The following is a 25,042-nucleotide window of genomic DNA, read 5'->3' as shown; positions in this document are numbered from 1 at the left end:
CTAAGATGGACTGGATAAAACATTTATTATTATTTTCCATTTATTACCCTTTTCTAACCAGAAGCACAAATAACGTACACACAAAAAGTACTGAGCTTTGACACAGCTCAGGATGCTAATAGTAAACAGACTAATAATTCTTAAAACATCTGTTTTTTCAGCCATTATATCAGGAATGTGTAACAATGGAAGACACTGTTGCCAAAAAAGCCTAATTTGTTACTAAACTGTGATATTCTATTGTACTACAGGTATCTTGAATCATTGTCTAGGAAAATCTACCTCAGAACAACTGCAAATGAATCATCATTTGACTTTTTCAAACAAAATTATAAAATAAAGGACACTTACACCACAAGCTTCTGAAAAGTCTCAAAGCGTTGCTGTGCCCTTCCTCTCCATCTTCGGTCAATGAATGGAGGAACAGGATTTTTTTCTTCTAATTGCACAGCGTACGATGGATAGTGAATCAAATTACTAAACATGGCTTTAAATTCTGGTATTTTCCTCTTTTCATATGAAAAAAGACAGAAATGCAACATTGTATATTATTATCTAACATCTAAGTCAGGCCTAATATTTATCTATCCATATACTACTATAACTCTTTTCTGTGTCTGGGCAAAATGGTGGGTAAAACGGTGTGTCATAGGCCAAGAATTTTTGAACCAAGGTACCTCAAATGGGCTAACTTACAGAATGTGTCCAAAATCCGGGACCCATGACTCCTATGGAATAGAAATTTGGCAAATTTTATGAAACATTTTATGACATAAAAATTATCATAAAACATTTTATGACATCATACAAAATGTCATAAAATATTTCCTGTGGTCGACTCCTGATGTTTGACTGTGCTATACAGTTCCAAATTGGCTACTTTCAAGGCAGATACATCTCTCCCTGAATTCTTAAGAACATTTCCAGAACATCAGAAGCTCTGCCATTGTTGAAGGCATTGAGGAATCTGGTGAGAAAATATCTCTGAAACGATGACCCAATGGGTCATGGATTGTCTAGTATACAAATATAATTCTACTTATGATAATGGTCAAACTTTTGAAGAATCTACCTCTTTTAAGTAATTTATATGAAGAAAATATTAAGACTTGGGTTTCTCTTTTTTTGTGGATTTTTTAGAACTTGTTTACCCTTAGACCATTCAAATAGCTAAAATATTCAACTGCCAGGACAGGATTTGCCAGACTTCCCAGACAGAAATAACTGCTTGTGAAACATAATTTTCTCTCTAGTAAACCATTACAAGTAAACTAAAACCATACTAATTAGTTTCTTTAAAAATTGTCAAATTTAATATTTTGCTATATACAGTATAAAATATTATTGAAGAATTGTATTAGTCATGGATAGTTAATAGTTATATTTAACTTGCATATACACACATACACAAACATATATTCCATTATGTACCTCAGTGTTAAAAAATTTGGAAATTTCTGTTGTACACAAGCATCTCAAACTACTCAAAGAAATCATGCAAGAATCTATATCTACATAAAGTATAGATGTAGGTATAGGTATAAAACAATACCTTCTTTTTAAAGTTATCGTTTTACCTCAGAAATAGATTTCAAAATACCTAGCAACAGCAAGTTATTTTTTATAGAAATGTAAATATTCTGTAAAAATAGTTTTAGACTATAATCACCTACCATTTCATCATGAATTAGATGAGCTTGGACATTTGCCTGTGCATGATCTCTTTCACTTGATAGCACATACAATGGATCTAAAATACATATAAAGAAATGGAAACACTTTAATGAATTTAAGGAAGTATATTAGGCTACATAATCCTGTTAAATGTGTATTTTTTCATAGTTTATATCCTCTCTAATCTGGCTTCCAGTCTACTTTCAAGGCTAAAACTGCCTTATATAGTCTGGTGTAAGTTCTGGCCTGGGAAGTGAAAATGGGAAATTAATTGTGATGATACTTTGAGAACTCTCAGTAGCTTTTATTTATATTTATTTGTCTTTTTAATAAATGAGGTTGTGTAGAGAAATACAAAAGCAATCAAATCACTCAATGAAACAGTAAACAATACCTACCAAAAGCAAGTTAAAATTACTATATAGATAGGTATTTGCAAATGGACTCAGACTTTAACAAAAAACAGAACACTATTATAAAATCAAAAGGAAAAAATAAATATACAAATGCAAAATTATTAGCCCTGTTGAAAATCCAAGTGTCATAGAGCAGGAAGAAGCAGATTTGTGCAAGGAGGCTGAATCCATTTGATTATAATGTAATATAACTTTATTGATTAGTCAGTTGACCATATCAAAAAGTTGGGCATCAGCCACAATGAAATATAGTACCACAAAACAGATAAAATGCAATAAGATAAGATAAAATATACTAAGGTGAGATAAAATACAATAAAATACAATAGGGTAAAATAGAGATAAAATTGTAAGATAAAAATGCAAGATATAATAAATTGAGTAATAAAATACAGAAACAATGTGAGTTTAAATGAATTCATCACCTTTACATGCCATCTGTCATGAGTAAGGATGGCGAGCAGGGGGCTCCCTTCCAGACTGTTAAGCGCATGCGTAGCACTGAGGAATTGGTGAGCCATTCCAAGAGGCACAGATTGAGACCGCCTTAACCTGCGGGGTTTATATGGCTGGGTTTTTCCCACGCTTGTTCAGTTTGTTAGGATTACTGTTATGTACTAGCAATAAACATTAGAGAACAGTTCCTTGTCTCAGAGTGTTTCCTGGGAGTCAGGACACCATCCCAATGTGTTCTATAAATTGTGTTCTCAGATGGACAGCCCTAACTATAAACTTAACAGTTCTATTGACCACATATGTATTTGTGCCCTGAAGGAAGTAACACAGTCGTTTGTTACAGTCCCAATATGCAGTTCTGTCAAGTAGTGTCTGGAGGTACTGAGCCCTTGCTGGGGCATATTTGATTATAATGATTCCTATTCCACATCCTTTACTTACAGAAGTAATCTCAACTCAGCTTCCTCTGCTGAATGCTAGGTTCAACAATTACTATCTTAGGAAGCTATCTCTACAGGAGTGGTGCAGATCTTGTAGTCAGGAATGGGGTATTGCCATAAGGATTCCTCTTTGTTTCCTGGTCCCCTCTCTGGAATCTCATTTATTTCAAGGGATATACCTTGTTCTAAATAGTTTGGTGATCACAAATATTCTGTCCCACTGCTTAACAGAGTCCCTGACAGAACGAAATATGGATAGACTGGTGATAGAGACAATGAGGTTTTTGATTTGGGAGAATTCCAGCTTTTATGCTGAAGCATCTTAACAGATCAAGGACTCATGGCTTCCACACAGTTTGTTTCAGGACCCACCTATTAGGCCTCAAGCTATTTTTTTTTTGTCCTGGAGAGGAGTTATGTGTATGTAGGGCACCAGAAGCAATGCCCTTACAATGGAACATACTACTCGTTGAAGATTGTGGTGTCACAGCTACTTTCTTCCTTGGGGCAGAGAACAAACAGGTTTTTCTGTCCCTGGAGACTAATGGACCTGGTTAATTTCCACACTGCCCTAGTCAACTCTGCTAATGGCAACCTGGTTGGATAGAGCATAATAAAGTCTCTAGAGCCAGTTATGTTGCTTGTTTCTCAAGGAATTGGATAATTTTCTTGGATCTGTTTACACCACTACTTTTTAGCTTTCTTTCCAGCTTAGCTTGTAAGGGTATCAGTGATATTGACCTGCCAATGAATTCTATGGTTATTAACATATTAAAATTCTGAAGCCCTTGCTTTAAAAGTCATCTGAGAAACTACTGCTTGGGAATTGTCATGGTCTGGTGGGGGGTGGGGGGTGTTCCTGCAAAACTCAAATCTTGTAACCCAGGTTATTCAATATTTATGTGAAACTGCTGGAAAAGACTGTGCATGCGTTTGGACCTGATGATACTTGTTTTATTTCTCCTTTCTTAAAATTCATGTCGGACATTTCAGGGTATTTATATATTTCCAAGCTGTAATGTACTAGATGTGGGAAAATTAGTTGTAACTGATTCCAGGGAAACCAGAGTTGTTGCTGATTCTAGAGGTTGGGTGTCAGGATTCAGAAGATACGGTAATCCTGGATAGGGCCACACCAAAAAGTTGCCCTCTCCTGTTCCAACATCAACACTGGCATCAAATTCAGCTAACCTTTAGTAAAAGCCACTCTATTTCTTGTAATAATTTTATCTTTTAAATTAGAAATGAGAAGAAAGAGCATTTTCTATAATGTGGAGTTATTTTTTAAAGTTAACAACAGTTGTTCTCTGTGATAAACACTGTTCCAATATCCTATTGCAGCCCCAAGCCCTAACTGGCTTTGAGCCCTAGGGTAGCTTTGAGAAAGCTACCTAGTCCAGCTTTGAGAAAGCTACCTAGTCCAGCAAGGATGGCACTGAACTTTGCTAAAAGTAAGCATTCATCTTACTGAATGCATACTCTGGTGGATCATGAGAATCCTTAAAAATAATATTCAGCCAATAATAGAATAATATGCCAATATCTGTACTGGTGTAGTCATTAGTTCCACTCTACAGAGATTAAAAGGATCTGAGAAAAGGTAAAAAATCTCTTTAGACCATATACAGCCCTATTTTTCAAGATTCAAGTCTTCATTTAACTCGAGCTTAAATAAATTAAATGCAGGCTAAAAGTTTTTCTTAGATAGGTGTAACTAGAACAGTGAATCAACAACTTTTAAATAGTTTTATAGAAATATACCTGATAGTGTTTTCAATTATGTATTTAATATGCTACATGTTCCAATTGAGTGCTGGTATGTTAAAAAAACACACCTCCATGTATCTAAAAACTAAAGCTCGATCTATGGATTACTCATCTAATTGCTTGAGTTCTTTTTTTGAAGCACGATATTCATTTTTTTTGTCAGGGATGCGGTGGCGCTGCGGGTTAAACCGCCGAGCTGCTGAGCTTGCCGATCGGAAGGTCAGCGGTTCGAATCCGTGTGACGGGGTGAGCTCCTGTTGCTAGTCCCAGCTCCTGCCAACCTAGCAGTTCAAAAACATGCAAATGTGAGTAGATTAATAGGTACCACTTTGGCAGGCAGGTAACAGTGTTCCTGTAGTCATGCCGGCCACATGACCACGGAAGTGTCTACGGACAAACGCCGGCTCTTCGGCTTTGAAATGGAGATGAGCACCGCCCCCTAGAGTTGGACACGACTGGACTTAATGTCAAGGGAAACCTTTACCTTTACTATTCATTTTTGAGTAATTACATTTCAGATTTTTTTTCCACAATATTCAATAAATATCTTCCAAAACACATTATCAGCATCTGCTAAATATTATAACCTCTTCTGAGGAGGAAATAAGATAAAACTGCATCAGATAAATATAATACCATATGATTTATGCAGACTGAAGAGTAATAGTGCAAAGAGTAAACTCCTTTCTTAATTTTTAATGGGATCAGAGACTTCCCCATATTCTCAAATTAATCTTATCTGAACTATTCATATAGAGAACCTTTATTTTTTAAAAAAGGAAAAATAAAGTCTCTCTTGAAGTGAGCTTGCAGTGACTTCATGACTATCCACATAGTTTACTTTGGAAACAATATAGAACTGGTTCCATTTTCAGGATTTTTTAACTTTCCAGTCTTCTTGGCCTTTTATCTAAGATCAACTATGGCTTCCCAATGTACCTTACAACCCTGATATTTCCTGAATGTCTCTCATCCAAGTATTAGGTACTGTAAATCTGACCTTGCTTAGTTAAATCAGCTAACATTGGTTTAGTGCTGCCATCTAGCTGGGGCCTTATTAAATAAAGTTACTGTATCCACTGTATACAGTAAAATCTGTATAATAAAGATTTGTAATCTTTATTAGAGTCTTTCCCTTGTTATACTATGAAATGCAAATTATAAATGAATACTGTCGAAATAGAAACAGTTCTACACTATCTTTCTGAATATGATATTCTAAAAAGAAACAGAAAAACTACTTTTGCATCCCTAATAGGAGAGAAATGCCCTGAGTAAATAAACATACAAAACCTCTTGGGTTGCAGTAGCAAATATGTTTTAGCTAAGCCCCCACATTTTGAACACACTGACCTAACCTAATGCACAGGCAATAAACAATTTGTTCTAGAACCAATCTTCAACAGGGCTTATTCAACTAACTCAAAACAATTCATACATTACATCAGTGTCAAACTTTTTGCTCTCAGGATACCTTCCCACTTTTAAAAATTATGGAGGATCCCCAAAGAACTTTTGTTTGTATGGGTTATATTTATTGATATTTACTGTATTAAAAATTAAAATTGATCAATTCATCGAACATTTATTGAATCATGCTAAATCCATTGCTTGTGGATTTAAGTACATTACTTTCAAAGGTTTTTATCGAATTATGGATATAAATTCCTTTTAACTGTTCTCTGCTTCCTCATTTGTTTTTTTTTCCACATTAAACATTGAACATTTTATAAACATTTTATTGATTTAAATAAATTATAGAGATTTCATAATTTTTTACCTCTTTTTAGCAATACAAAGATAATAGCACAGAACTTCACATAGAATTCATACCCCCAAGAGTGAAGTATACTGAACACGTTAACGTTTACTCAGCAAATGGAAATGTCTCAGTACAGCACAGTGAAAGGAAAATCTTATACTTATGAGGGGGAATACTCTTTTATTCTAAGTACATAAAAACAGCATTTCTAACTGTAATAATTTGTAGACAGTAGGTAAAAATGCAAGAGACTAGAAGAGGTCATGCATATTCCAGCATATTATTATTATTATTATTATTATCAACCTACCTTTTATATCTATCTATCTATCTTTCTCAAGGTGGCAAACATTCCTAATACTCTTGCCTCCTCCTATTTTCCCCACAACAACTACTCTGTGAGGTAGGTTGGGCTGAGAGAGGGTGACTGGCCCAAAGTCCCCCAGCCGGCTTTCGTGCCTGAGGCAGGCCTGGAACTCACAGACTCCAGGCCAGCACCTTCACCACTACACCAAACTGGCTCACTTGTATTGTACTTCTGCATTACATATAAATTAACAAAAAATACTGAACCATCTATCATATTCAACCATTCAACCACATACTCAATACTCAACCACTATCAAAATGATAGTGTGAGGGGGGGGTGAAGAGCATCCCCTGAAGGTGCCTCAAACTCATGAGAGAAGAAAAAGGGAGTTAGCTACAGGTGGGTGACCGGACCCTGAACCCGTGGGGCTGAGGATATGCGTGTTAGATAGAGCCGTTTAGGTTAGGAATTTATAGCTGATTGTGTAGAGTAGCTGGTGTCTACAAAGAGGTGTTTTGAGTGGGATTAGCCTTTGAAAGGAGGAAGAGATAAGGATGGCAGAATCATCCCGGACACATAAACACATAAACCTAGTAACTAACTCAAGAATGCTTGGGAAACAGGAAGATTGTGAGCTGAGCCCTCGAAGGAGGGGGAGGATAGTTAGGTTATAAAGGTTTTGAGCTAGCTTTGTTCTTGGTTCTTTCCTGCACCTGCATGGAGGGAACCCGCCTTTGCAAATGCGTTACAAATAAACTCTTTTCTCTGTATCATCGAACCTTGTGGATTGGAATTCTTTTGGGAGGTTTTCCCGCTGACAATTTGGCGAGCCAGCCAGGAGCCTGAGGTTCAGGACCGATCCAGAGGGGTTGCTATGAGAGGGTAAGTGGCCACCACTTCCCGTTGTTGAAGTGTCCCTGTTCGAGACCCCTCGGGACCGCCTGCCCAGGTTCCTATATAGAGCGACGATCCAGAGAAAAGAAGCGAAGCCCGACTGTTGGAGCAGCGGGTGGAGAGGCACCCAGCGGTTGGAGCCGGGGGTGGAGAAGTCCAGCTGATTTGGAGATCAGTTGGTGGGACCAGTCGTGGACCCTGACGAGGGTCGGAATAGGTGAGTTGTAAGGCTCGGGGAGTTGTGACTGACCGTGGGGCCCATGTGTGGGTGGTTAAACAGTCGCAGTTCCTGCAGGTAGCCGTGAGAGTCCGGTGCCTCAGGTCGGCTGTAGTGTTCCCTTGGGGACGGGTTTAGAAGAAGTCAGACTTTAAAAATAGCCAGCGTCTGCTGGGAGTCTGATAGGATCTCGCTGCGAAAGAGAGGGCTTAAAATTCGTATCCAGCGTGGGCTGGAGTCCTCCTATTTGGGGTGAGATCAGGAAGAGAACGGTCAGTCATGGGGAAAGAACAGAGCAAACTACCTAGGAGACTGGAGGCCGGGGTTGGAGCCCCGAGCAGAGGGCCAGATCCGGATGTGCCCTTAGGACTGGTTATAAACCAGTGGAGCATGCCATGGCTGAAAAGGTATACCAGAGGATTAGAGAAGGTGATGATGATTAAGCTGTGCACAAAACAGTGGCCAAAATACCCATTGGTCGATCCCGAACGTCCCTATTTTTGGGATCCCAATGGGATGTCCGATGGGTATTGGATCACTCAATTAAAGAACTATATTGTGGAACATGGTCTTATGGACCAGGTCCCTTATGTAGAAATCTGGTAACATGTGTCTTGGGAAGGGCCAGACCCGCCCACAGGCATTTTTGTAAGTAAAGAGGACAGCAGCGATGAGGAATGCCTTTTTAAACTCGTCTCGATGCCATAGGTTGAGGTCGGACTTTAAAACTAGCCAGCGCTTGCTGGGAGGCCGGCCCGGTTTTGCCCCCAACAGTCAGAGGCTTAAAATTGCTGGAAAGCAAATCCAGCGTGGGCTGGAGTACTCTACCTTAGGTGTAAGACAATCAGAAGGTCGAGAGGGGATAGTGCTGATCAAGGATCAGGGTGAGAGAAGGCAGTAACCAAGATGGGCTGAGGAGAGTATAGAGGATCTCTCAAAAGAAACAGAAAAATGTAAGCAGGAGGGCAGGATCAGGGTAGCAACAATAAGGGAGGTTATGGAACAAAGGGAACACAGCAGGATGCCGCCACTCAGAGATGAGGAAAGTATCGGTGTGGAAATGGCGGGGAAGAAGAGAACTGGTAGAAATCAATCCTGGGAGTCCTTCAGGACTGTCAGAATTTGTATGAGTATGTGAAAATGTTTTCCGTTTGTAGGTAGTTGCCTGTGTATTGGTATGTATATTTGTTGAGGGAAATGGTGCAGAGAGTGTGTGTGTGTGCTTATGTGTGTGTGTGGCATGGGCATCTGTCCTGAGCTGAGGAGAGAAAGTCTGAAGAGGGAAGGAAGGGAGAGAAAAAACTATGTGAGCTTGTCCCTTAAGGAGTTAAACGTGAGCCTGTCCCTTTAGAGGAACTGAACTCCTCCACAGTAAAGGGGGAATGCTTCAGGTTTTTGGAAATCCATAGCCCTGGCCAGGCTGCGGGTCTTCCAAATTTTTGGCTTTGCTGTGAATGGAAGGACATGGGATTTGATTGTGCCATGTGTTCAGTGCTGTGAGTAGGTGACCAATTTAATTTGTGTGGAAGGGAATTGGGTAAAAGTGAATTAAATAAAGTGAAGGAGAAATAAGAATGAACTTGTGATGTTGAGATGACTTGAGAGAAAGAATGCCTATGGGGTGGTACACAATTTTGGAAAAATATGGTTAGAGAGGGGACTAAAGGGAAAGAAGTTTTTCCCTGTAATAACACCACAATTAAGCACCGGAGAAAGATGGTTTGTGGATGGGTCAAACAAAGTAGAAGAGGGAAAGAGGAAGTTGGGTTTTGCGATTGTTGAAGGGAATGGGGAAGTGATAGAGAGGGAGCTTTGCCTCCGAGTTGGTCGGCGCAGCGATATACCAGCTCATCAGAGAGGCCATAGCCCAGGGGTGGTGGGAAATCGGTGGGCAGATAATGGGCAAAGGAGGCCGCTGGCCAATTGGAATTACAAATGGTGGCGGTGCCAATTTTGGACCCTCCAGAGAGCCCGGTCTGGAAACCCACTGAGCAAGAAAGAAAAAGTTAAGAGAGGAGGGTTGCAGAGAAACAGAAAAAGGATGGCAAACGGAAGGAGGGGTAGAAGTAGTATCTCCCGAGGTTATGAGGGGAATTCTGGAAAAAGTGCATGAAGGGCATTGGGGAACCGATGCTTTGGTAGATGCAGTGAAAGGAAAGTTTTGGTGCTTAACTATATGGACCATAGCCCATAGTGTGTGTTGGAAATGCTTAATTTGCTTAAAAGTCAACAAAAAGGCAGCTAGAAAGAAAGAGAGGCGGGGGGGGCGACCGTTAGCCTCCTGGCCGTTTCAAAGGGCACAGATAGACTATACTGAGCTGCCAGAAAAATGGGGGTGCTGGCAGAGCCCATAAATGAACAGGGTGTTTACAGGGCAACCCCAGGAAGAAAGAAAGAAAGAAAAAGAAAGATGACATGCCTTGTTTGTAGCTCAAGGTTTGCGGCCCCAAAGAGGGGGAGGCAGGGGGAGTTCTCGGAAGATTGGGTCGAGGAGGTATTCCATGGGATGGAGAGCTCGGGAAACAGACAGGCACAAAAAGGACCTGGAGAGACGCAGGCTCTCTGGGGAGGGGAGTTGAGTTGAATCACAATAGGGCAGTTGAGTGTGGATTGTCTCCAATAGGCCTGGGAGCGGCTAAATTCATCTTGATGGGAGCTATCGCCCTTTTAATAAAGCATTCCTTTCTCCTGGCTGAAAGGCAGGGAGGAAGAGTTTCTGTGTTCCTGCAGGGCTGTGATGGATTGCATGTGGCAACAGCCTGTTGAGGCATTGGTGTGCAGTTTTCTTTTTGAGAGCATTTGTTTGTCTGAATGTGCGCGTACATGTAAGGTTGAGAAACTGTTTTGAGTTGTGAAAGGAGAGTTGAGAGATTGTGTGAGTCTATTCCTTAGGTTTTGTGTGTGTGTGTGTTGTGATTTATGTAATTTGAATGCATATGATGGGAAAGTTGAAAGGTTTTTGTCAATCCTTTCCCATTTGTTTTGTTTGTTTTTTAATTGTTTGAGGGGTATGTGTGTTTTATTATTTGCCCAGTCTCACCCAAACTCCCCCCTTCAGTCTGCCTCTTGCCTGCTTGTTACAGGCTTGAGGATCCAGATGAGGGGACAGAAGGGTGACAGAGGGGAGGGGCAATGCTTTTACAGAAGATCCTTTACTCCCCCATCTTTTTAGGATTCTTCCTTTTGCAGTGCCTTTACACACATCAGAGACAATCTTTTAAGTTTCAGAGATTTCTCGTTCTGCTGTAGAAGGAAATGATTACTCCTCTTGTGAAAAGGGGGGGAATGTGGGCAGTTTCAGAGAAGCAATGACTCAGAGAAGGGGGGGCACCCCTTTGCTCTCACAGCTTCACTCTGCTCTGCCCCTGGCATTCCAGTTTTAGAAAAGTGTGTGTGTTTTTTATAAATTTTATATGGCTTAAATTTTAATCACTCCTCAACATAGCACATGATGATAAAAACAGGAGAGAGAGAGAGGGAAAATTTTGGACAATGTATGGTTTTAAGTAGAGCTTCCATGGACTGGTATGATCTATCTGAATTTTTGTTTTTGTTTTTGTTTTGACAATTTTGGTTATGGAAACAGTCCAAACACTAGATGGGCTCTTATGTCAATGCTTTCTTTTTGTTGTGATTGCTTTACAAGTTTTGATTTTAAGGAAGTTATTGGCAAGAAAGTTAGTTTTATCCAAAGTAGTGCTTAGATATATCCAAAACTACACCTACCAATCTGGTCACATGGGACAAACGCTTTGGGGGATTGTGTGTCTAGAACATGGACACAGGCCTTTGTGGTAACAATACTAAGTCTCTGGATTGCTCCTAAGAAAAGACTAGGAGTCAGTCCATTTGAGATGGGTGACTCTATCTTGGAATTCTTAGTGGAGAAGTAGGAGACATGCATGCCATGGGGAGGAAATTTGTCTGCAAGTATTTGAAACAGTTATCTGCGCAAGTCTTGTCCTTGTCTCCCTATCTACAGGAACACAGAGCCCTCCTGTTGGAATAGCAGACGCATCCTTTTAAGTCTGGAAATCGAGTTAAACCAGACGGAGGGGAGTCGGCAACTGAGTTGGGAGAAACCCTAAAGAAGACACTGGTGTTGCCAAATACTGCTGGACACTGGACTGTGCGGAAAAAGAAAAATGCGCCTGAACTTTTGTCTAATACCTTGTAGTTTTGATGACCATACGGGTCCCTGAACCTGGAAAAGAGAGTCACAGGGTTCAAGGGAAGCTTTGAAAACTCAATTTAGCACAATAGGGAATTTCTATTTCCATCTGAAAAGGGATTAGGATACAGTTCTGAAATCCAGCCTACCTGTAGTATGGAACTACGGTTAATCCACTGGTATGGATTTGTTAGCCTTATGGGCTGGTGCCTATAACTCACACCATCCAAGAGATGGAAGCTTCAGTTAAACGGCATTATCAACAATGGGGAAATGAGAACCTGGGAGAAGATGATGATTGGAGCTGGCTATGGGACTGGTTACCAGGGTTTGGGTGGATAAAACAGCTTTGCTTTGTGATTATAGCTGTAGTTTGTTTATGCAGATTAATATGCTGTTGTATTCAATGTGCCCCTGCATGTATTCAGATGGGGAAAGGATTGTGTGACAGCTTGAAGTGGAGGACGGAGCGTTAGATGTTGCTTGAGTTTGAGGCAGTAAGGAAGTAAGAGAAAAAGGGGGGAGTTGTGAGGGGGGGGTGAAGAGCATCCCCTGAAGGTGCCTCAAACTCATGAGAGAAGAAAAAGGGAGTTAGCTACAGGTGGGTGACCGGACCCTGAACCCGTGGGGCTGAGGATATGCGTGTTAGATAGAGCCGTTTAGGTTAGGAATTTATAGCTGATTGTGTAGAGTAGCTGGTGTCTACAAAGAGGTGTTTTGAGTGGGATTAGCCTTTGAAAGGAGGAAGAGATAAGGATGGCAGAATCATCCCGGACACATAAACACATAAACCTAGTAACTAACTCAAGAATGCTTGGGAAACAGGAAGATTGTGAGCTGAGCCCTCGAAGGAAGGGGAGGATAGTTAGGTTATAAAGGTTTTGAGCTAGCTTTGTTCTTGGTTCTTTCCTGCACCTGCATGGAGGGAACCCGCCTTTGCAAATGCGTTACAAATAAACTCTTTTCTCTGTATCATCGAACCTTGTGGATTGGAATTCTTTTGGGAGGTTTTCCCGCTGACAATAGGATTCACTCAGAATATTAGGATAAAAAAGTTTGTGATTCAGTTTGTCATGGAAACATTTTTTAAGAAGTACCACTCATACTCAAGTCAATTGTAATTATGATATCCATAATAATCATATAAACTACAAATTAATGATCAGTACCTATCACCTAGATTAATCTTGAGTGTAGTTTGTTAAGTTCTCCTCTATATGAAAATGAGCACGGCCTATAACAATTATAGTAATAGAAAAATCCAGGATAATACATATCTACGGTGATGAGCCAAAACAAAACAGAGCAGCAAAGTCTATACTACTTCGGGTCCTATTTCCATGCAAAACCGCAACTGTCCTTTCTCCTCTACAGATTCCCATCGGGACTGTATGCTCGTGGGCTGGATTTTTTGGTGGTTTATTCGTTCAGTCGCTTCCGACTCCTCGTGACTTCATGGACCAGCCCACGCCAGAGCTTCCCGTCGGTTGTCGCCACCCCCAGCTTCCCCAAGGTCGAGTCCGTCACCGCTGGATTTTACAGCTGCCAATTATCAGTGACTGTGTTCTCGGGACATGTTTGCCCATATTTAGCTTAATTAAGATAACCAATCCAATTTTCTTAGTCCAGAATACACTGAACCACAGGGTTACATTCACAAACTAGGCTAAAATTGGCTGGCTGGTTTGTAGCTCAGTGTGCCGCGCGAATCAAGACAGAATTCCCGACAGTTCACTTCCCGGACCCGTATAGAAAAGCAAGCCCGCATCCAGCGCCCCCTTGGTTACCGTAAAGGAAATCGAAAGCCCGGTTGGGGGCCATCCTCCTATGATACCGGATCCCAGAGTGCTCCAGCGCCTGAGCAACGGTCACCGATTGACTCATCTTGCCGCCACCACGGTCTCAGCTGCCGCTTCGGAAGGCTGTCGGTGCCGTCCTCATAGCAATAGTTTCCACAGCAACAGCGCCGAACTAAAAGGATGCCGTGTCGTTTCCGGGAGCGATACCATGGAGCTGGAGTGGCAGATCGTCCAGCTCCTAAGTAACTCGGAGTCTTTTCTTGACGCTTTTGCCTAGAAAAAAGGAGCAATGCGGCGGTATCATCAAGGCTTCTCTTTCAGACTGGGGCAGGTTAAGAAAAGATCATTTCCATACGGATATATTTCTGGGAGAGTTTGTCTCGAAAACTCAAGCTAGTCATTCGGAAAACTGAAGAGAAGTGATCGGGTATTATAAATCCCAGCCTAAACAGCCATTTGTATTATTTTTGAGGGATACATTTATGCGCATTGCATGACGGACGACTTTCTTTCTAGTGGACTTTTGCAATTTCACGGACAAGTCCATTATCGTATTCCGGGTTTTTTTGTTTGCTCCCTATAGTACTGGGATTGTCTTCCATGTACTAGTCAGATCCGATGTTACTTAACTTTCTACCTAGTAGGGCTTTACGGGCATTACCTCAATAAAAGCTTATTTCCAAGAATTCAAAATGAATAATTAACGAAACTAATATTCAAAACTATACAGTAGTTCGAAAGTCCACTTGACCTATTTGACAGGTGGCTCCTCATAGAATTAAGGAGAAAAGTAGGGAAAACAGATTTCATATTGTAGATCAAAGCAATAATGATCTTACAACCGTAAAAAAGGTAGGGGGATTCATTTCTGAGGCTCGGCTACTTCGGGGGTCGTTAGATACAGTCTGCCGTAAAAATGTTGACCAGTAGTCAAATGCATCGTTCTCCCTCCATCAAAAGAAGCATCGCGTCATTCCCTTAAGAAACTTCTTCATTCTCTGCTCATCTTTGATGGTTCTGCAGTTTATGGTTTGCATATAGAGCACTGGAGATGATACGTCACAGAGGACGGCTGGGAGTACTGTAACGTAGAGGCGACAGCGGAAATCCGAGACCAAAGCTACCCTTCCCTGATAGGCCTGCGTCCTGGCTGCTTGTGCGCATGCGCAAGTAGAAGGGATGTCGAATCTGGCCTCCTGCGATACGGGGGGTCTCCAAGCCCCAGCTCAGGCGGAGCAAAAGCCGCCGTCTTCGCTGAAACCGTGTTGTGCCTGCCCCGAGACGAAGCAGGCGCGCGACGCCTGGTGGGTACCGGGGTTACGGGAGAAAGGGCACGTGGGTAAATCAGTAACCCCGCCGTCATGCGGAGGCGTGGGGCGCGATGGACAGTTTTGCACTGACGGCCAACTGTGGCGAAGTGGCCGAGCCGCAGAAGCAAATCCCCCTAGGGTTTTTTTTTAAGCGCCTCTTCCAGATTGGACCAAAGACGGTAAATGGCTAGTGGAACGTTTGTCACAGTCATTCCGTGATACGAGAAAGCGCCGCCTCGTCGGTGGAGCCACAGAGATGTGCTGTTTCTCGATTGAGGCGTAAAATAATCCCGCGTCTTATTCTAAATGAAAGCGCGAAATTCTTCCTGGGTGGAAGTGGTGATATCAGAAAATAGAGGAGCTCATTTCTAACCCTGAAAGTTTCTTGTTAAATGTTTTTTATTTGGTTTTTTGAACTACTTAAAAATAGCGGCCTTGCCAGTGCCAGTAAAGTTTTATTACCCATATTGGAGGAGACTGTGTCTGGGAAAGAATAAAATCACACTCTTATTGAAATTTATAATGGAACCTTATATTTAGTTATAGACAAAATGTGTGTGTGGCTTCAGTCATAGACTATGAAGTGGCCAATAATTATTGAACTGGCAAATTAGTATAAAAAGGTAGCAAAACACATAACTACTGTTAAAAACTTGCTGAATAGTATACCCATAACTCGGATATAACAACGTCATTTCCTGGAAGCTCTACAGAAACCAGCTATTGGCTATTGATACTGCATTTTCTAAAGGAGATTTGGTTGGTCTGATTCAGATACACTGAAACTATTATTTAATCATCTGAAATTTAGAAGTGTTAGGAAACTTGTTCATTACAGCTTTGAAGCTACCCAGCTTAGCATTGTTTCAGTTCATGTATTATTTATTTAAAATATAAGTGGGCAGAATCTCACAGTTTCCAATACACAGTAAAAAAAAGATTTATTAAGATGACTGTTTTTAGAAATAATAGATTATTATAAAAGCAGCTTAAAAGCAAAGCATACTATAGCTTAACTTACCCCAAACTGTTTAGACTCTGGGTGTACAAGGGGGTCCCTGCACTTGTCAATGTGCCTTGCACCCCCTCAAAATTCTGATGGCAGCAGTTGAAAGCAAAACCCTCTTTCTGCAGGTGTTTAGTAGCTAGTGTCTTGTGACAATAGCACTGTCTCAAGCACTCAAGTCAAGGAAGGGCAGAAAGACAGCAAGGGATGCCCTGCTTCTGGAAGTTTGATAAGAGCAGGATCTATATGTGATGCCTATGCCATGTCTTGCTCCAACCCTAACAAGAGGACTGACAGAAGGGAGAAGCTGAGACAGAAGGCTGGCTGTCCAGTCTCTCTCTTCCACACCTATGTGACCCCGGCCCTTTAACCTCTTCCTGCAAAACTATGTAAGTCTCCCAGTCTTTCCTGAAGCAGTTGCACTCGTGGCTTTATTTCCCTTTAGCCAGAACAGCATCTCTGTGTTCCTGGACAGAAACTGCTGAACCCCAACAATTGCCAGCTAAAGATAGTCGTTTAAAACATCCACCTCCTCACTGTTCTACACCTCTCGCTCTCTGGAGAGAGAGAAGCTTGGTTGCTACAGAATTATTTCTTGTTAATCTCCTCCAGGAAAAGGCAAATACCATCCAATATTTCAAAAGTGGTTGAGAGGTATATGTATAAACTTTTATTTTCTCCTGCTATACTGATGGTCCAGGAAGAAACTTCCCATTTTAAAACTCCAATTTTTAGGAGGAGGTGGCAAAACTAGGTATATTTCCCCTTACTCCTCAGCAGCAGTAATGTTTGTATTGGGATTATTTCGCTTTTGGGATTATAGGTACCCTCACCGTGCTGCTTCATAAGTGATGAGGTCACTTTTGAGAACAACTTGCTAAAGAGTCTTGGGCAGTTATGAATGGTCTTGGCATTGATGACACTGCTTGCTTCATTTTCCTTCTTCAGAGTTCCAGCCCACTCTCTCTCCTGCTGCTTAACACAACTTTGCTTCCAGATCTTGAATTTCCTCATGTTAAATTAATTTTACTTATTTAAGAAATTTAGAACTCTACAAGGATTCTGGGTACTGTATTTGTGTGTGTGTGCATGTGTATGTATACATACACATACACACACATTTGTAAATCCATATATTGTTAGGGTGGCCAGGTTAATGTTAAGAATTTTACAGATTGATTACTCATTTTACAGATGATTCTTGTTATTCACAGATTCTGTATTGTGAATTCACCTACTCACTAAATTAATTTGTAACTGCAAAATCAATACTTGTGCTTTTGCAGACATGCAGAGCAGCAAAAAATTTGAATTGCCTGACATGTACTTTCCAAGCTGAGGTTTCAGTATTCACTAATTCAGTGTTGTAGCGACTTTGTAGAATGTAACTACCACAAATAACAAGAATCCTCTATACATGGGGAAATCAGTTGATTGTGAAGTGCCTAAAATGAGGCACTTTGTGAGCAACCATGCCTAAATGGCAGCAATTTTATGAATAGGTGTAGCTCTGTGGCAGCCATTTTGAGGTAGTCATGTGATACCTCCCAAGAAAATGACTGAAACTTCAAACAGGTTGACTAGATTTTCAAGTTTATTTGTTTATTCAATTTACATAGCCACCGATCTCATATATGTGACTCTAGACAGCTCACAATAAAATAGATAAAATACATAGTATAAAAAAATAAAACACATAGCCGAGCATCATAAAATAACTATCAACATAGCCAGGAAATGGGCACTGTCACATACCCAGGGCCCCAGGCTTGGGCACCAAGTTTTCAGGGTCTTTTGGAAGGTCAGCAGAGATGGGGCTAATCTAATCTCAGAGGGGATAATGTTCCAAAGGGCGGGTGCCACGGCAGAAAAGGCTCTCCTGGGCCCTGCCAGCAGACAATCCTTAACCAGTGGTACCCAGAGCATACCCCTCCTGCTGCATAGGGTAGAACAAGTAGAGACAACTGGGGACAGATGGTCCCATAAGTAACCCATAAATTGGGTTAGAAATGTCCCCATAGACAGTGCAACTGGTTCCAAATCATTTCCGTATGTTTCAGTCTAGTGGCCTGCACCGATTTTGAGGTAGCCACATTTCCATCCAATGGAACATTCTGAACCATCTTCAGAGATAGGCCTGTATAAATACATTAAATTAATGAAGCTTGGAAGTGACTGGTGCATCAGTACCCAAAGTCAAATCTGACTTACCAGACGGATTTGCACTTGGCATACTAATTTAAGATAATGAAATATATTTTGCTCAAGAGTATGTACACCTATGCAACAGGTAAACTAATCTTGCAAACATTGTTCAGAAAAAGTACAACCCCACCCCCAAACATTGTAATTCATACTTTCACCTGTGTTGGTCAATTCTTCAACTCAGTAATTTAATTTCAGTAGGATTGAATTGTGTTTTATTTAATGTTACATATAATTGGGTGGAAAATTTAAATACCCTTTCACAAAGTGCAATTAAAAGCAGTTGGAAGGGATTTTTTTCAGGTGGAAAAGGAGTCAAAAAGAAAAGGATCAAGAAGCCTCTCTTCTTCTGTGCCAGACTTCCCCTTCCAATTGTAACATAGCTCTGCCTTTTTGTCTGCCAGTAAAGCAATTCAAATAGGATCAGACCATATTAAATGTTCTGGGGAAGGGGAGGGGGAAAACATAGTAACATAGGAGTATTACAGGTAGTGAGAGTTCAAGTCTAGTGCTCAATGACTTAGTTCAGACCTTAATTTGTGAAATCATTTAAGAGGGAAATGTTGTGTTGCAGCATCATCGAAAAAGGAGAAGAAAACTGTGGTCATCTTATTGAAGCTCACAAGGAGTGCATGAGAGCTTTGGGTTTTAAGATATGAACAAGATGAGCCATATATTGGAATATTTCATAGGTAGGTAACTAAATTGCAATTTTCCAGAACATGGCTTACTTGGTAAATATTGGGAAAAAATTTTTCTAGCAGTCACCACTGCATTTGTGAATATTTATAGAAATTTTTGTGGGGTGCAAAGCATGTATAATTTGTAATATGCCTATTGTATTCTCTTCCTCTTTCCATTTTGTAATGTAAATGTGTTTTGAAATTTTTGATTTTAGTTTTTCCGTCAGAGAGCCCTGTTTTGCTGCTGTAGCAGTGAAAGTGAAATAGTCTCTTCTCTTCCTTAATCACATCTTCTAGCAATCTGGCTTATTTTCCTTTTTAAAAGTTAAAAACCTTTAACTTATTCATAGATACAGATATCCCAACTTATTGTATGTTTATCTGCGACATTTCTACTAGTTGGAAATAGGACTTGGCACAATGGAATTGAATGAGCCAACCATTCCTACTAAGACAAAATGCTATTTTGGAGTGTGTGTGTGTAATTTTATACTTTAGTAATACACAAGTTCTACTTTAGTAATACATGAATTCAGGGTTACCATCAAAGGTACATCCTCACAGATTGGGGTACATGTGTTTGCCTACCTGTATACTTTCATGCTTACTCTTTAATATATACTTTAAGAATATAAAAAGGGTTAAGAATATGTCATAAATGAACTAAAATAAGCAATCTGGGGGAAACTGTATCTCCTCAGAATCATATCAGTATCCTGTAAGTTATGTCACTTTTTGTCTGCAGGAGATACATTCCAAAAATGCTATCTTCCAAAGCCTTAAAAGCATTTATTTCCCAATAGAATAAAATAATAATCCACACAGATAAAAAACCCCCCATCATGTAACATACCTCATCCTTCAACTAAAGTAACACCAATGTGAAAAGCCAGATACTGCACGGACAGCAACCCTCAGTTTACATACCACCTTATATCCCTAGAATAGGGCAGATACAAAGAGATACAAAACTCTTTTTGCCAGCAGAATGGAACAAACTTTGCAAGCAAAGTAAAGATGGTAATAAAACTTGTCAAATATTTGGTAAAATCACTGCAATAATTTTTAAGCTATGTTTCTTTAAAATCTGTGTTTTGGAAAGAGGCGTGCCTATAACTTAACTTCATTCAAATTGATCCTTATTCTTTCTGTGGACAATAGCTAGCAGATTTAAGGCAGAGAAGTTCCTTGTAAAGAATGATTATGCTTCTTCCTGAATATGGTCTTAATTTTTATGTATACATATGTACTCAAGAATCAGAATTTTTGGTGATTCCTTTCGGCAATTAGGAAAAAACTCTGTATCCAGTAATGAGGGCAAAAAAGGGCAAGAAATAATAGAGAAAAATAACATAAAATTACAGCCAATAGTATATAATAACTTACAGCATTAGTATCGTATCGTATTATATTTTCAGAGTGTTATAAGAGAGCCAGTTTGGTCTAGTGGTTAAGGCAACGGGCTAGAAACCAGGAGTCTGTGAGTTCTAGTCCTGCCTTAGGCATGAAAGCCGGCTGGGTGACCTTGGGCCAGTCCCCCTCTCTCAGCCCAACCCACCTCACAGGGTGGCTGTTGTGGGGAAAACAGGAGAAGGAAGGAGTATTTCATATGTTTGCCGCCTTGAGTTATTTATAAAAATAATAAAGGCGGGATATAAAATAAATAAATAAAATAAATAAATGAGCTTTTTAAAGAATTACTTAATGGAGGAACCATTCATAAAAATCTGCTGAAAATTAACAGCTGTGTAGAGCAACAGCATAACAAACAGGATCACAGGCTGGCACTGCAACACTAAAATTGAATAGGCCCTATTTCTTCTGAATTAGACATCTGTCACTGGAATCCAGTATTCTCTCCATTGGCCTTCTTTCTTCAACAATGCTTTGCAAAAGGTTTTTTTTTCAAGTTCTGCTTTGGTACCCTAAAGTTCCAAGAGAAAGATCAGGCCTAGAGCCTTGCAGAGGTCCATATCCAAATTGAAGCTGAATTAAGCTAGTGCTGGTTTTGCCTCAAGGATGTAAAACATCTGTCCCAAACATCTGCGTTTATCCAAATTGGATGCATAAACTAGAAGTGTTGTACATTATATGCATAAAAGCACTGCATAAAAATATCCTTTGCTTCTGTTTTAATCTTCTGGATATTCTTACAGATATTCCATATATATCTTTTCATTGTAAGTCCTCGAGAAGTATAATTGTTATAGATAGTCAAACAATTTCTGGTATCTTTTCCCCTTTTTCCTTTAGGTGATTTACTGTGGATAATTGGAAACTTTACTTCCCCAACTGGTTGAATTGATTTTCGATGTTTTATATGAGAAGATGAAGTTTTTGGGAAAAATATTTAAGATAAGTTTTAAAATCACAGAAGTCTGTCGCCTTAATGTCCTTCTGTAGTTAACAGATTTGGGCAATTGTGATAATAAATTCTTCTTAGTATTTAAAGTTCTAATTCAAACACAGCATTGTTTCTTTCATGTACATATTTGAAATATTATGAGTTTGATCAATAAAGCAGTTTGGTCTGAATACAGTTAATTTTGTTGGAATTAATAAATTTGCTTGCATGGGTTGAGTTTTGTTCTCAGTTTCCTGAAGCCCATTAAAGCAGCAGAAGAATTGCTTCACATCTTAATTTCATAGCATAAAAGATTTGGAAAAGGCCATTTAAGTCATCAGGTCCAGTCCCATTTAGTGCAGTAATACAGATTACAGCATTCACAATAGATGGTTGTTCAGCTTCTAGTTGAACACCTCCAGGCAAAGAGGATTTGACCCCCTTCTTCTACCATTAAGAAGTTGCCTAACATTTTATTAGAATCTCCTTAATTTAGGACAGTTACTCCAAGCTGCAGCCTGGGGTAATATAAAATGGACTTCCCCTTCTGAAGAAATATAGAGTCATGTGTATCCTATCTCTCCCTATCCCTTTTGCAGTGGAGGGGGAATCCTTATTCTCACTCTTACAGACACACCCAAGCTTGCAATGGCTTTAATAAGCTAAAAGGACTTGCTTTCTTTCACACCTTTTTAAGGCAGACAGTTAAGAGACTATATTGCTAATACATAAGCTGAAAAAGTATAGCAATTTCTCCATTTCTGCAGCATTTAAAAATAATAATAATGATAACGCATTCACTTTGTGTTTAAAACTTAACACAAATCAAATAGGATGTTTTTTCATATTCCTCTTTTTTTAAAGAAGTGTTCATTCCTTGCTATACAAATCATCTACAGATAAGGAAAGAGAACAGGATGAGTCACCAATTAGATTTAGGTTGTCGAGCCAGTGTTTCTGACTATTTCTGGAGAGTCAGACTCCTGAACTAGTGTCGCTGCTGCCCGACCCTCAAGAACAGCACTGCTGCCAGCGGGTGGGGAGGTGGAGGAGTGCTTGCTTGTGTGGGACTAGATGGATACTTGGGAGCACGCTTGCTAGTCTTAAATGCCTAAGTGATCTGGCTCTTCTAGGTGGTGCTGGCTGCGGTGGTATTTCAAGGTCTGCCTGCGTGCAGTATAGCAGTGGAACTACATCTATTCTAGCCCTAATCAGATATCCAGGGCTGTATCTTCAGTCATGTTAACCTCATTAGAAGCCTCTACTTTTGGCCTGGAACTTAATGTTATCGGCAGCCTAGCACATGGTCATTGGGAAAGCTCCGTAGTGGCATCATTATGGATGCCATCACAAGGGCAGAAGGGGAATAGGATGGCCAGCATATATTTGTGTGCATATATGCAAAATTGCACTATTACAATATTACCCATTACCCTTTCTGGGTAAGCAATATGCACAACCCAGAAAAGGAGAAAGAAATAGTAAGCCAAAGAAAAAGCATAACTAAAATTGAAGTTAGAGTGGTAGGCGGCAGTGTTGCAGCCAAAACTCTCCCCACAACCCAAGTTCGATCCCAGCAGAAGCTGGACTCTCTCTCGGGTAGCCGGCTCAGGTCAACCCAGCCTTCCACCCTTCTGAGGTTGGCAAAATGAGGACCCAGCTTGCTGGGGAAGGTGATGACCGGGGAAGGCAATGGCAAACCACCCCAATATAGTCTGCTGAGAAAATGTCACGAAAGTGGTGTCCCCCCAGAGGATCAGACATGACTTGGTGCTTGCACAGGGGACCTTTCACCTTTTCCAAAACTTGTTATGATCCATTGAATCAATCCTGACTCCTGGTAAACATCTAAACAGGTCCATGCAGCTTTCTTTGCAACATTTTAGAAGCAGTTTGCCAGTACTTTCTTCTCAGGATTGAGAGAGGGTGACTAGCCCAAAGTCACCCAGCTGCCTTTTGTGCCTAAGGCAGAACTTGTGGTCTCTTGGCTTCTAATCCAGTACCTTTAATCCCCACCAAACTGGTGCTCTAACTAAAACTGGCTTACATTAAAACATATCCCTATACATCTCAATATCTTTCTGTCCATGGAAATCATCCTTTCTTCCCTCAGATTCATACACTGATTTGTACACTACTTTCTATTCTGATCTCTATTAACTCCATGAAGCTTCCCTGTCCCCTCAAGGCATTCATTCTTCCATCATATATTCATTTTGCAAATGGATCCTCATTCATTTTCTCTGTGTGTCCAACATGCCTCAAAATACCTTTTCATATAAGAGTAACTCAATTTTTAAACACCAAATTAAACCTTGCCCAGGCAGAATCATATTGATTCCATTTTATTGATAAGGAGCTAAATTCACAGGCTGAAGGTGGACATGTTTTTTCAATTCAGGATTAAATTGCACCACAAGACCTGTTGCATCCTTCTCTTTTCTCTTAGTTTCACACAGCATGGGATTTGTAAAGCATGGGATTTGTAAAGCCATTCAAAAAGGAAATATTTATGTGTTATAAACATTTCTTGTCATTTTGGCTCATGCTGTTTCATGTTCAAAGAGTACAAAGCAGTTTGCAAGTAACGGCATAATATGTATGTGGATATCTTTGATGAAACATGTGCTTATGACCTCTCAGTGGGATTCATAAAGAAGATGTACTACTAAGGATAGGACAAACATGGAAAGTTCAATGGATTTAAAATCCTCCCAAGTGCTGATTAGTTTTTGGTCCAATCCATGCCACCCTATAACAGCAGTGGGTTAAGTAAATTGATAAGCAGAAAGTTTGCATAAGTGGAATAGCTGAAAAATAGGAGTGTGACACATAAAGCCCAGTCATCTTACTCACTGCATTGGAAAAAACATTGGTGCCATCCCAGAGCAATTATCGCAAAGTTTTGATAATTAAACAACAATGACAAAACTAAAACTTTCCACTGAGTACAGAACAGATTTGACAAAGATTACTTGGTTTAGGTTTAGGGGGAATTGCTCCTACTGTACTGTGCCAGAGTGCTTGAACCCCAGTTACTAATATGTTTGTTTGGAGACAAGAATGCATGCTGAAGAGTGAAGAAATAAAGAATATGGTATGCACTATGTAAGATGCAGCACACTGCACAAACTTCATCCCTATTTCTGGTCCAATGTTGACAGGAATCGATTCAAAGTATTCCACAAATTGGCAAGAATGGAATACAAAGTATTCCATAAATCAAGGGAGACAACAATTCTAGAAAGTACCATAAAGACTATAGTTTCTTTTTATTTACCCGAATGGAAGACAGCCCTGAATGTAAGGCACACCAATTCAAATGGGAAATTGGACAGCAAATATCTTATCTGCTTCCTTTAATATATCCTCAACTAATTGAAGACAACCCTCTCATTTTAATAGTAAATTATTTGGGGTGGGAGAAACCAGCCTCTATTTCAGAAAAGGAACCTTCCTTGCCTATTCTGATTATTCTGATTTCTGCTGATACATTCTTTAATATCCTAGCTGTCTACACTTTCTGTACTACTGTATACCCTATAATGAAAATACTTGACACAAATCCTTTTTGCTCTCTTAATTTAT

At 40.1% G+C, this 25,042-nt stretch overlaps 2 protein-coding genes across 2 annotated transcripts in view; one reads left to right on the top strand and one right to left on the bottom strand.

Annotated features, from left to right (window-relative positions):
* Positions 1–14,316, bottom strand: part of CFAP91 (cilia and flagella associated protein 91) — a 60,708-nt gene extending 46,392 nt beyond the window's left edge. The window contains exons 1-3 of the mRNA XM_063294592.1: positions 13,895–14,316; positions 1,674–1,750; positions 352–509 (exon numbers count right to left, since the gene is read on the bottom strand). Coding sequence (XP_063150662.1) covers positions 352–509; positions 1,674–1,750; positions 13,895–13,991 — 332 coding nt within the window. The 5' untranslated portion in view covers positions 13,992–14,316. The remainder of the gene's footprint in view (positions 1–351; positions 510–1,673; positions 1,751–13,894) is intronic.
* A 719-nt stretch (positions 14,317–15,035) lies between these two features.
* On the top strand, positions 15,036–21,649 carry LOC134491079 (cytochrome c oxidase copper chaperone). Its single transcript, XM_063294593.1, has 3 exons — positions 15,036–15,210; positions 19,002–19,119; positions 21,364–21,649. The coding sequence occupies exons 1-2, from the start codon at positions 15,086–15,088 to the stop codon at positions 19,084–19,086; spliced, it is 210 nt and encodes a 69-aa protein (XP_063150663.1). The 5' UTR covers positions 15,036–15,085; the 3' UTR covers positions 19,087–19,119; positions 21,364–21,649.
* Positions 21,650–25,042: the final 3,393 nt, after the last annotated feature.

Source organism: Candoia aspera, chromosome 2 (genome assembly GCF_035149785.1).
Source record: "Candoia aspera isolate rCanAsp1 chromosome 2, rCanAsp1.hap2, whole genome shotgun sequence".
NCBI lineage: Eukaryota > Metazoa > Chordata > Lepidosauria > Squamata > Boidae > Candoia > Candoia aspera.
This window is presented reverse-complemented; position numbering and strand designations above follow the sequence as displayed.